Source organism: Mustela nigripes, chromosome 14 (genome assembly GCF_022355385.1).
Source record: "Mustela nigripes isolate SB6536 chromosome 14, MUSNIG.SB6536, whole genome shotgun sequence".
NCBI lineage: Eukaryota > Metazoa > Chordata > Mammalia > Carnivora > Mustelidae > Mustela > Mustela nigripes.
Window position 1 is genome coordinate 57,206,614 of NC_081570.1, and position 13,936 is coordinate 57,220,549.

Sequence of the window (13,936 nt, forward strand, 5' to 3'; positions counted from 1 at the left end):
CTTTAATCTTATTAAATAAAATGAAGTATATTTTATTATTTATTTCTGAAAACTGGCAGTTTATGTGCATGGATGTTTTGTGTTTTTCTAATAACCAGGACATTAATTTAGTCAGAATTTTTTTTCCTCAACACTGTAATCTGTTCTTTTTCTTTATTGTAAAAAGGCCAGCTTTCATAGTTTTCCTAACATACTGGACATTTAAATTTTAGTATATGATTTCATTTTTATTTGAGATAATTTTGATAAACAACAGTTACATTTGTTGAGCTCTCAAATTGTGATGGACAATGTATGTAAAGCATTTAACATATTTGATCCTCATAACAGTCTTATGAGATGGCTTATGTTTTCCCCATTTACTTATGGAAAAATTAAGGTCCAAAAGCAGATAACATTCTCTAAATCATCTTTTAAGAGACTAAATGGGAGTTTGAACATAGGCAGTCTGCTTCTAGAACCTAGTCTCATCATATTTAAGCCACACTTCATTGCATAATATCTACAGATCTGCTTGTGAGTGTTCTCAGAATGCAAACTTTGGGCCCCACAATTCATGTGGGAGTTGACCTGCAGATATTTGATTCCAAAAGGAACCGTAATAGTAAAATCCTCTTGGAGTCTTAGTAGTGCTTTCTAACTTGTTCTATGAAGACAAACAGGGTTATATGGAATCAATCTCATATCATCAGTAGTCAGAAATATAAAAGGAAAAATAATACATTAAAAAGTTTCCTTTTGTCTATCCTCAGTAGTTATTTAAGGCTATCAAAATGAGTGGATTATGTATAGGTGACACAAAACTGTAAGGTTCACTGAAACCAAAAAGAAAAAATCACAAAAAATGTCCTATAAAATATGTCAACTCAAGTTGAATTTGATCCATTTACTGTTACTTTCTAGTTGTCATCATTGCTATGTTGTCAGCTTCGTTAATGTTGCTAGTAACTGAGTTCTATCACCGTAGGGATTAGGGCTTCAACATATGAATTTGGGGATAGGGGACAGACACAAACATTCCATTCATAGCAATCTACTTGGAGAATGGGCATTTGAATTTTGTCTATATGGTGTTTTTAATTTTTTTTAAATTTAGAAATTTAAATGGAAATGTCACTCTTGGAAATGTCACTCTCCAGTTTACCAGATTCCCTGGACTCCCTACTGTCTTATTCTCTGCTAGGTACTAAATAAATAGTGTTGTGTACTGAACCTCAATAGATTCCTGAACCATTGATTCTTGATTTAGACAATTTAAAAAGTCAAATTTTATCAAAGTTTCAGTATTAAGACTTAGTTTTGGTTTGCTCTTATAGGATGGAGAACCTAATAAGGGGAAGGAATCCCCCACAATATCAGAGAAGTCCTTGTAAAGAAGTTCGTGCAGCACTTCGGAAGAGGCCTGAAGAAGAGTGTAAGTATGTTTAATAGGATTAAAATAAGTTCTGGTAGATTTTGGTGAGTAACATTTAAAATATAGGATTAACTTTTAAGTGATTAATCAAATGATAGAAGTACTTAATAAATATTTGTTAAATTAAATTAAATTTATTTTTTCAAAACATAATGATAAATGATATCTAGATTCAGACACTAGGAACATTGTTTTCTTAAGTGTTTCTCTTGTACTTCAAGATCTTCTACTGATAATTGAGTTCCATGTTCAAATAAAATTGGAAACTGCTAAATAATCTACCGTATCTTCCTACCATGAATATTAATGTTTCTGAGGAGTCCTGAAGTAAAAGAAAACTTTTGAAATGTGTTTAAATTCAATAGATTCCACTTTCATTTGACCACAACACTCTTTCAACATTTTTTTTAACCTGAGGACTCTTTGAAAACCACTGCATTAGACTAAAGAATAAATATCTAATGGTAAACATAAAGTCATCGGTCAAAAGGAAACATTTGATTAATCAAATTTAGGTAAAGATTTTGAAAGATGGAAGTTATATATCTTACCATAAAATAATTTTACTCCATCTGCAAGTTAGTAAATATTCAAATATGTAATTGTCTCTCAGGACTTTAATTTTAATATTTCTAGTCTGTAGCATTGTTGGAGACATTTGACAAAATATTTGCATTTTAAGTTTATGAGATGACCAGTAATACTAACTTTCCTCATGCTGTTTGTGAATAATTATTTTCAGGGAACTAAAGCACATTCTGTTATGGCAAAAATGTATGTGAACCTTGTTTTTATACAGAAACTTACATTTTATAAGGATAGAGTTAATGCCATGATTTTATTGGCATATATAGTTTAATAGACCTTTAAGATTATATTGACATTTTAAGTTAGTTTGAAGTACACCATTCTGAGTACAGATGAAGTACATTAAAGCTGGGCACACTCATGGCAAGTAGAGTGTTTTCATTATATTTTGTTTGATTATAGAGTTAATAAACAACCTGATTGGGTTATAATCTATGTCATTCAGTATAGTGTTAGTTTTCTTTCCTTTTTCTTAATGCTGGTTTTCTATTAACCAATAGAAATACAACTTTTAACACTATAAATAAAATACCCAATTAAAACTAAAATTTGAAAATGAAGATTGAGTTCTGGGCATCATAAAACTAAAACTATAAGATGCAGACTCTTGCCCAAAAAGGCTTCATAGGGAAGCTGTGGGGTTTCTTTTATGCTGTTTTAACACAATTAGCTTAGTCTCTGGTATATGTCTTTTCAGATTTTATTTCAAAATTTTGTAAGGGATTTTTGTGAATAAATCTATCATTGATTCTCTCAGAACTGCTATTTAATATAGATAAAGTGATTTCTTAAAACTCTGAGTTAGTCTAGACTGAAGGTTGAGCACTGGGTCCATTGACCAAATCGAGTCTGACACCTGCTTCTGTAAATAAAATTTTATTGAAACATAGCTAGCTCTTATTTATTTAGGTATTGTGTATGTTTGCTTTCATATTACAGAGAAAAAGTTGAGTAGTTATGGCAGAGACTATATGGCCCACAAGGCCAAAAGTATTTACCTGGCTCTTTACAGGAAGGGGTTTAAACCCAGCTCTGGGCCATTGCTTCTCAAAGTGTGCTCTTCAGATCAGCCACAGTAGCTGCATTTAGAAACTTGTTAGAAATGCAGATTTTAAGAGCTTTAACCCATATCTACTGAATCAAGACCTCTGAGTTGGGTGCAGTAATCTAAGTAAAACCTGCAGAACACTCTGATGCAAGCTCAAATTTGAAAATCTCTAGACTAAGTCAAATAACTGGCTGCAGACGATAGTAAATTATCATGGATCCAAAAGACTAATAAAGGTAGGCATATTTTAGAGTTAAGTCTTATTGCTGTTTAATTAAGGTACATAACATAACTGATGCTGGTATTATAACAAAACAAGTCCTCATCAACTGGGCTGTGGAAGTCAGGGCAATTTTTCAAGTGTCATTACAGGAACTCAGTTGGGTTGACTGAGTTATTGAACATGGAAAGACATAATGAGAAATAAGAAACTTATAAAATGCTATTCTCTTTCAGAGAGGTCTTCATTATCCCTTGTTAGTATAATGAGCAGTTCCTCTTGCCTTGTTACAGACCAATGTTAATTCCCCAAGTAAGAAGGCTCTTTTTCAGAACAGAAGCAGCATATCACATTAGCTAATTAAGACATTAACTTTAAAGTCACACAGAAGGGTTTATTCTCCAATGTGACACTGCGACCAGCTGCAGGAAACTGGGTATTATTTTTTTAATCTAAGACTCCATTTACTTATCTGAAAAATGAGGATAATGATAGAATCTACCTTGTGGGGTTGCTTTGAGAATTAAAGGAAGATATTTATATGGAGATAGGCAGGTTCAGTTCCAGACAATGGAAATACCGTAAAACAATTATTGCCATAAAATGAGTCAAATGATTTTTTTTTTGTTTTCTAGTGCATATTGAAAGTTATGTTTATACTATATTGTAGTCTGTCAAGTGTGCAATAACATTATGTTTAACAAAGTGATGTATATACCCTAATAAAAAATACTTTATCGTTAAAAATTGCAAACTGTCATCTGAGCTTTCAGTGAGTTGTAATCTTTATACTGGTGGAAGATCTTGTCTCAGTGTTGATGACTGCTAGCTGGTCAGGGTGCTGGTTGCTGAAGGGTGAGGTGGCCATGGCAATTTCTTATAAGAAGACGACAAAAAATTTTGCCACATTGATTGACTTTTCTTTTCATGGACCACTTCTCTGCAGTCTGCAGTGCTGTTTGATAGCATTTCACTCACAGTAGAACTTCTTTCAAAATTGCAGTTAGTCCTCTCAAACCCTACTGCTTCTTTATCAACTAACTTTATGTAATATTCTAAATCCTTTGTTGTCAATTCAACAATATCCACAGCATCTTCACCAGGAGTAGATTCCTTCTCAAAAATCCACTCTCTTAGTTCATCAATAAGAAACACTTACAAAAAAAAAAAAAGATTTTATTTATTTATTTGTGAGAGAGAGAGAGAGAGCACAAGCAGAGGGAGCAATAGGTAGAGGGAGAAGCAGGCTCCCCACTGAACAAGGAGCCTGATGCAGGACTTGATCCCAGGATGCTGGGATCACAACCTGACCAAAGGCAGACACTTCACATACTGAGCCACCCTGGCATCCCAAGAAGCAATTTCTTATCTTCTAAGATGAGATCATGAGATTGTAGCAATTCAGTCATATCTTCAAGCACCATTTCTAATTCTAATGGTCCTGCTATTTCTATCACATCTTCAGTTAATTCCTCCACTGAAATCTTGAATCCCTCAAAGTCATCCATGAGGGCTAGACTGAACTTCTTTCAAACTCTTGTTAAAGTTGACAATTTTGACTTCTTCCCTTGAATCACAAATTTTCTTAATGGCATCTAGAATGTTGAATTCTCTTCAGAGGTTTTCAATTGACTTTGCCCAGATAAAATCGGAGAAATCACTATGGCAGCTATAATCTTACAAAATGTATTTTTTAAGTAATAAAACTTAAAAGTCTAAATGATTCCTCCATCCATGTACTGCAGTGTGAATGTTGTGTTAGCAGGAATCAAGACAGCATGAATCTTATAGTACATCTTCATCAGAGCTCTTCAGTGACCAGGTGTATTGTCAGTGAGCAGTGGTACTTTGAAAGAATTTTTTTTTTCTAAGCAGTAGTTCTCAACAGTGGGCTTAAAATATCCAGTAAACTGTGCTATAAATAGATGTGCTATCATCCAAGTTTTGTTCCATTTATAGAGCATAGGCAGAGTAGATGTGGCATAATTTTTAAGGACCCTGGACTTTTGGAATGGTCATTAAGCATTGATTTCAACTTAAAAGTCACCAGCTGAATTAGTCCCTAATAGGAGAATCAACTTGTCCTTTGAAGCTTTGAAGCCAGGCATTGATTACTTCTCTCTAGCAAGGAAAGTCCTACCTGGCATCTTCTTCCAATAGAAGGCTCTTTCAGGGCTGCCTGCATGGCTTATTTGGTTAAGCTTTGACTCTTGATTTCGGCTCAGATTATGATCTCAGGGTCCTGAGATCGAGCTGCTCGTTGAACTCTGCACTTAGCTGGGGGTTTACTTGTCCCTTTCCCTCTGCTCCTCCCTCTGCTCTCTCTCATTCTCTCAAGTAAATGAAAAAAATCTTTAAAAAAAAAAAAAAGGCTGTTTCGTCCACATTAAAAATCTCTTGTTTAGTGTAGCCACTTCATTAATTATTGAAGCTAGATCTTCTGGGTAACTTGCTACAATTCTACAGCAGCACTTGTTGTTTCCTCTTGCACTTTTTATGTTAGGAAAACAGCTGTTTTCCTTAAGCCTCGTGTGCCAACCTCTGCTGGCTTCAGACTTCTTCTGCAGCTTCCTCACCTCTCTCAGTCTTCACAGAATTGAAGAGAGTTAGGGCCTTGCTTTGGATTAGGCTTTGGCTTAAGGGAATGTTGGGGCTGGTTTGGTCTATTCAAACCATGAAGACTTTATCCATATTAGCAGTAAGTTATTCCACTTTATTACCATTTTCATGTGTTCGCTGGAATATCACTTTGAATTTCCTTCAAGAACTTTAACTTTGCATTTACGACCTAGCTAACTATTTGGCACCAGAGACCTAACTTTCAGCCTATCTTGGCTTTTGGCATACTTTCTTCATTGAGCTTAATTAAAGTGAGAGACATAAGATTAAAGTGAGAGACATAAAGATGAGAGACATAAGATTTTTAAAGTGAGAGACATAAGATTTTTCCTTTTGCTTGAACACTTAGAGGCTATGATAGGGTTATTAGACCTAATTTTGATATTGTTGTATCTCAGGGAATAGGGAAGCCTGGGGAGAAAGAGAAAGGTGGTGGTTGGTGAAGCAGTCATAGCACATACACTTATAGAGTGAACTTACTATCCTATATGGACAGAGTTTGTGGCTCCCCAAAACAATTATAATAACAACATCAAACAACACTGATCTCAGATAAGCATAACAGATATAATAGTAATGGAAAAGTTTGAAATATTGTGAGAATAACCAAAATGTGACTGAGAGATGTGAAATGAGCAAATACTGTTTTATAGATGATGCAGAGAGACTTGCTCAACACAAACCTTTACTTATCTGTGAAGCCTAATAAAGCAAAGTGCAAAAAATACAAACTGAGGGTTTTGGAGGGGAGGGTGGTAGGGGGTGGGTGAGCCTGGTGGTGGGTATAATGGAGAGAACCTATTGCATGGAGCAGTGGGTGTGGTGTAGAAACAATGAATTCTGGAACACTGAAAAAAAAATAAAATGGGAAAAAAATGAGGTATGCTTGTAGCAAGTATTTGGCATAGAACCTGAGACATAGCAAGCTTTCTTTTCTTTCTTCTTCCTTCTTTTCACTTGTTATTATTGTTCTTCTTATTCTAAAGTAAGTATTTGTGTGAAGATAATAAATCAGAAATGGAAATTAATAGGAACTACCACCACTATTTTTAAACACAATAATGCATAGCAAGCAAAGGTTGTACACAAATGACATAAATCTGAAATTCTTGCAATAGTGTTAGATAGTAATTCATGTTAGGTAGTAATTTTCTCACATAACGACATAGTTCTTTCTCTATTATTCTACAAATTCCATATGGGATCTTGACCAGACTTGCTGGGTTAATTCCCATGGAAAGCTGCCATCTTAGAAAACCATCATAGAAAGTCAAATGATAGTGTCTTCCCTTTACTGAGAGTTGGAATAATAAAACTTGACTCCTTCGGATGCAAGGAGAGCCAGCTTTCACTTGGAGATACTGCATACAGAAGATTTTTTACTAAGTAGCATAATTCATACTGCTCTCTTTTATAATCTTTTATACTTTTCTGCAGTATTTTCAATGTGAAGATCAACATTAGGCCACCAGACATAGCTCTTAACCAATTATTTCCTGTGAATTATATCTCACTCTTCTACATCTAGCATAGTCAAGCAGACTTTCAGTAAAAATAAATTGCTTCCTATAAAAGACTGACTTTGAAACATGCTCAAGTTACATCCCATTAAAAAAACAAATACATAAATTTCGTTCTCCAAGCCACAGCCCCATTCAGCTACAGCACTACATTCTAGTTTTATTCCTGTGTAAGCCTCTGTAAAGAGTTACCTACTTATGTCCCACTCATTCCTCCAAAGCCATGCCATCTGGATCCTACCCAGCCACTCAACTGAAACAGCTTTCATTCAGACCACCAATAATCACTTTGTGTTGTTATTTGTATTCTGTTTCCCTGTAACAAATTATACAAACTTAGTGACTAAGACAACACTCATTTATTATCTTGCAGTTTCTGAGGGTTGGCAGTCCCGGCTGGGCTTAGCCTAGTTCTCTCCTTCAGGGTCTTACCAGGTGAAGTCTTATCATGAGTTGAGGAAGCATCTATTTCTGAGTTTACCCAGGCTGTTTTGAAGGATTTGTTTCCTCATGGTTGGCAGTTCCATAGTGTAATGATGAGCACTCTGGACTCTGTTTTCTTGTGGTTATATGACCCAAATTCCTGCTTTTTGCTAACTTATAGCTGAAGGCCACCTTCAGGTGTTAGAGGTGTTATTGCTGTATATAGGTTCTCTATAAGGCTGCTCAGTTCTTTGAGCCAACAAGGAGACCCTGTCCTCAGGAAAGTCCCTGCCCATCTTTTAAGGACTTTCAGTAATTAAACCAAGAAAATCTACTTTTGTGTAATTCACAGTCAACTGATTTGGGACTTTACTTGCACCATCACCTTTTCCATTTTCTGTTAGCTAAAAGCAAGTCTCAGATCCTACCCCCATTCAAGGGAAGGGAATTTTACAGGGCTTGAGCACTTGGAGGTATGATGATCATGGGTCCATCTTAGAATTCTATGTAACATTTACTAAATCCACCAGGCAATTTTTATAATGCTCTTTTCATTTAAGTTCTTAGCAAGAATCAATACTATTGATTATTTATGCCTTTTAGAAAATATAATTTTTTGGCTATCATAATATAATAATCTCATTTTCCTCCATCTCTCTGGTTATTCCTTTGCATGTTCAACTTGCTCTATCTAGCCATTACATATTAAAATTTCCAAATACTGTTTGAAGTCATCTTCTTCCAAGTATAGTCATTCCATGAACAATCTCATTGCACCCATCCACAGCATCAGTTAATCCTTAATCAGTTAATCAGTTAATCAGATGTCTCACAAATTGATAACTCTAACCCAGACCTCTCCCCATATATCCAAATGTCTACTTGATACATACTCCTGGTTGTCTTAAAAGTACCACAAAGCCTCCAAATCCACTATCTTTCCCTCAAAACCTGAACTTCTTCCACTTTTTCTTTTTTCCTTTTTTTGTCTGAATGTTGTATACTCTTAATCATCCAAGTTTGAAAGACACAAATCTTGGAGTGATTTTTTTCATATCTTCTCCTTTTCCTCTTATATCCACCATAGTCTCAAGGCTTCTTAACTTTACCTTCTGAAAATGTTGTGAATCTATTCACAAATCATTTCTGCAAAAATTTTAAGATTCGACCAAATATAAGTTGTTTTCCTACATAGTGTTCTGAAAACTTTTCATTTAAAAATGATCCCATGGCTTTCCATTGTTCATTCAAGAAAGACAAAATCTTTACTATAGTTTACAGGACCTTGCAGAGTCTAACTTGCAACCTACCCCTTCAGCTTCATCTCATAGTCTATTCCCTTACTCTATGTATTCCAACTACATGTACTTTCTTTGAATTCCTGAACACATTCAGCAATAGGGGAGCAGAATATAAATAGCTTTAAATGATATGAAATGATGGAATGACAGGAATGACAAAAATTACCTTAAGGGAAGAGTATATTTTTGGAAAATATTGAATGCAGAAAAAAAATTTTTAAAGTTGAATGAAATTTTTTTTTTTAAGATTTTATTTATTTGACAGAGAGAGAGAAATTACAAGTAGGCAGAGAGGCAGGCAGAGAGAGGAGGAAGCAGGCTCTCTGTGGAGCAGAGAGCCTGATGTGGGGCTCGATCCCCGGACCCTGGGATCACGACCTGAGCCGAAGGCAGAGGCTTTAACCCACTGAGCCACCCAGGCGCCCCAAAAGTTGAATGAAATTTTTAATAATCACAAGAAGATGAATACTCTGAAATAACTGCAAAGTAACAATAAGGAAAAACATCATTCTTTCTCAAAAAGCAAAAGAAAGAAATAAAAATCAACATGGATGAGGAAAGATACTACAAAAAACTTAAACATGAAAACTGGACAAAATCTTCACTGGAGTCAGTCAAAGAAGACTTAACATTGTAAAATTCAAGATATTTGAAAAACAAATATAGAAAACTCATGAATACAAAGGAAATAAGGCCAAAACAACAACAACAACAAAAGATGAAGGGAAATAATGACAAATGTGGAGAAATTAAAGGGTGAGAACCAACCTAAGAATTACAAATTGTTCCAAGAAAGAAGTCCAAGTGATTCAAAGGAAAAAGTCATCAAAGACTTAATTGAATGTACTTTTCAAGGCAGTAAAAACAGGTGACCACATACCAAAATGTCTTTCAGTGTATTATACAATCACTTAAATGAGATCTGCATCCAAACACATCGAGACAAACATTTTCAAATTACACTATCAGCTCTTTTACAAGAAGATATCTGTCTTATTTACCATTACATCAATAGCGCATAGTGTAGTGGCTGGAATGTGGGAGATATTTAACAAATACTTCAGAAGAGTGAAGAAATTAATTGCTTAACTTTTAAAATAAAGTACACCAAAGGAATCTGTCTTGAAAGAAAGAGAGGGGAAGAGAAGAGAAAGAATTAGAAACCAAGAAACACAAATAGAGAGAAATGAAGAATGTGAGGAAGGAGGAAAGAAAGGGAGGGACGAAAAAAAAATGGAAGAACAAATTTTTTATTTTAAAGCAGATGTTATGAATTCATTTTTCCTGTTCTCTCCTTCTAATGCAAATTAATACCTTGAAAATTTTCAGTGGACCATGATGAAAGGTCCCTAAAAGCTTAAAAGAAGGATGAAAATTGGGACTTCAGTAATTAAGGAAAGACAACATTGTGAATTTTTTGAGTATTTCTTTTTATCCATATACCCTGGGCACCAGAGATAACTGCAGACTGGCACTATCAAAAGACATTGATCATCATCATCACCATCAAGAAAAGTCTGCTCTTCCAGTCCGAAGAAATAGGACAGGCGAGGCCTAATAGATACCTTGTAGAGAGCCCTAATCTTTATTCTAAAATCCTAGCTGACAGGCAGTTTAATCCGTCTGCAGTAGCAGATCAGTGAGGGCCCAGCCATCCAACCCTACTTTCCCTGGCACACAGACCTATCTGCTAGTAGACCTATCTGGTCTCAGTGAAACCCTGTGTCTCCCTACCTTGCACCCAGTGGCATAAGGAGACCTAGACACAACAGTTTCTCTGTCTTCCCAGAACATAACTCGGTACACTCAGGGAGCCAGAAAGGCACTTTCACTGTGGTAGATGTCACCAGTAGGGTTTGAGGGATAGCCCAAAAATGCCGGAAGAATAAAGTAGATCAGATTAGTATTATCATTATAAGGAGTTAGAAAACTGTGATTGTAACTGAAGCCCCCAAAAGTAGGCCAGAGTCTATGGTCTGGTAAAAGTAGAAGATTCTTATACATTGAAGAATTTCCTAATGTAATAAACAAAATGTCCAAAATACAATTGAAAATTGTATTATACCAATAGTATTATTATGTATTTGCCAGACAAAAATGGGTATTGGGGTGTCTAGGTGGCACAGTGGTTAAGTGTCACCTGCCTTCAGCTCAGGTCATGATCTCCAGGTCCTGGGATTCAGCCCTGTGTCTATGCTCCTCCCCCTACTCCTGCTCTCTCTCTCTCTCAAAGAAATAAATAAAATCTTAAAAAAGAAAGATGATAAAAATGGTATTATACCATTCTATTAGGAATCAGGAAAAACCACAATCTGAATGAGAAATGACAACTCTCTGACACCAATACTAAGATGAATCAGATTGAATCAGATGTTGACATAATCTAACAAGGAATTGAAGTAGGCATTACGAAAATGTTTCAATAAACAATTATATAACCTCTCGAAACAAAAAAATAGAAAATCTCAACAATAAAATAAAAGTTATTTAAAAATAGAAATTATACAACTGAAGAATTTAATGAGCAGGATAAAAATCTTGCTGAATAGACTTAATAGTAGAGTGAAAATAGTAGAGAATAGAGTGAGCAGGAAGGCAGATTATTCAAATTTACTCAATCTAAACAACAAAAAGAATAATAGGCTTAACAAAAATGAACAGAATTTCAAGAATTTGTGTAAAAATAACAAAAGATCTAGTATTTTATCATTAGAGCCTCAGAAAGAAAAGAGAAAGAGCATTTGATAAAAAGTATTTGAAGAAATATTGGTTCTAAACTTCCCCAAATTGATTAAAGACATAAATTTAGACGTTTAGGAGGCTAGATGAACTCCAAATATGATAAACCCTAAAATATCTCCACCAAGGTGTGTCATAATTAAACTTCTGAAAACTAAAGAAGAAACCCTTATAAACTGCCAGAGAGAAATAAAGACGAGCCAAAAAATTCAAATAATGGTGAAAGAACAACAGAATGGATAAAAATAGAACTAAACATAATAAGAATTTTTTATTTCATATTTTATAGTTGTAGCAGAAATTGTCACAAAACTTGATAAGGTGCACAATGTATGTAGAAGAAATAATTAAGATAAGTACATATATAAAGCGTGGAGAGTTAAGGGAACTAAGCGTAAATAAGATTTCTCTACTTCACTTTAACTGGTAATAACACTGAACCCAGTAGATTGTGGGGAGTTATATAAGTATGTTTTAATAATCAGAGCAACCACTAAAATGACATCCTTTAAATTATAAATAAATAAAAATAAATTATAAATCATAAATAAATAAAAATTGAGCTAAAAATACATCCAAATAACCTACAGGAAGACAAGAAAAAAGAAACAGAAGAATGAGAAACCAAGGGAACAAACAAAATATAAAATGGTGAACTTAACCCTTAGGATATCACTAATTGCATTAATTATAAATAATGTAAATTCTTCAGTTAAAACGCAGAACTTTTCAAATTAAAGGCAAGGATAAAGGATAAAAAAGCAAGACATCATTTGCAGCCCATAGGAAATTTCTTTAAATGTAAAGATGTAGAAAGATTAAATATAAAAAGTTAAAAAAGTAGATATGTCACGCTATGTAAATGAAAGCTAGAGTGACTATATTTATACCAGGAAAATTAAGCTCAAAGTAAAACATAATAAAGGCATTCCATGATGATAAAGGGGTCAGTTCTTCAGGAGAATATACCAATCTTCAAATTATTTTTACAAATTAATATTTTCTTACTTTCCCTGTAACTTCAAGCTGTATATACTTCCCCTTTAGTTTAGCTTTGTTATAATTTTTTTTTTTTTTACAATTTAGTTCTAATAGCTAAGAAATTCTTTGTAGCATAGTAATGATTGTGACCTGCTTAAAAAAGACACTGTTTTTGGATGCCCAGGTGTCTCAGTAGATTAAGCATCTGCCTCTGGTGTAGGTCCTGATCTCAGGACGGTGGGATCCAGCCCCATGTCTGAGGCTCCCTGCTTCTCCCTCTCCTCCCTGTTTGTGCTCTCTCTCACTGCCTTTTTCTCTCTCAAATAAATAAATAAAATCTTTTTAAAAAATCACTTGTATTTATATAGAGAAATTTTTATGAAGGTGTAATCTTCCCTTAGAATTATACTGAGTCAATATTATGGAAACGAAAATTCCACAAAGCCTATCCATTGAGTTTTAGAATCATAAGAAAAATTTTTTGAAGAGGTTCTATTTCTATTTGACCTTTTATAACATAATTCTATCCTTATGGCAATCATACTATACTTCCCATTGCAAACAATATATTTGATATTATCACATTATTTTATTAAATATAAAATTATACTGTCTTTATATAACTTCAAATAATACATATTAAAATTATATTGTCTTCAAATAACTGAATGCTACCTTTCCAAATGTCAAAATATTCTTCTATTAACCAATTTGGTGGAAATCATGATGAGTAGTCATGTTCCTGCCTTCATGTTAGAAGTTACTGAACATGATTTAACCTTCTCCTGGTGATTCAAGGACAGTTTTATAAACATGCATTACTCTAAAGTGTGGTAATAGAATTCCATCTGTGCTTTCCTCCCTATCAAGTTGTCAGCTGTCACTTTTGCTGTGATTATTCTTGCTTTTAAGCTACCCCTTCTTTTGACATATTGTTTCCTGTTTTCCTTTCCTTCTTCAGAAAGGTGATAAACCACCCTTGTTAAGAATTATAAAATAAATAAGAGTTAATGAATCGGGGATTGAAAACTAATCAAGCCTTGGATGATGTATGATAAACAAGATAAAGAACTATGAGACATT

General features: G+C 34.3%; 1 protein-coding gene across 2 annotated transcripts in view; it reads left to right on the forward strand.

The window, feature by feature from the left end:
* The first annotated feature begins 1,317 nt into the window (after positions 1 to 1,317).
* Positions 1,318 to 13,936, forward strand: part of LRRC7 (leucine rich repeat containing 7) — a 432,771-nt gene continuing 420,152 nt past the window's right edge. For both annotated transcript variants that reach the window (XM_059376850.1, XM_059376851.1), the window contains exon 1: positions 1,318 to 1,414. In XM_059376850.1, coding sequence (XP_059232833.1) covers positions 1,318 to 1,414 — 97 coding nt within the window. The remainder of the gene's footprint in view (positions 1,415 to 13,936) is intronic.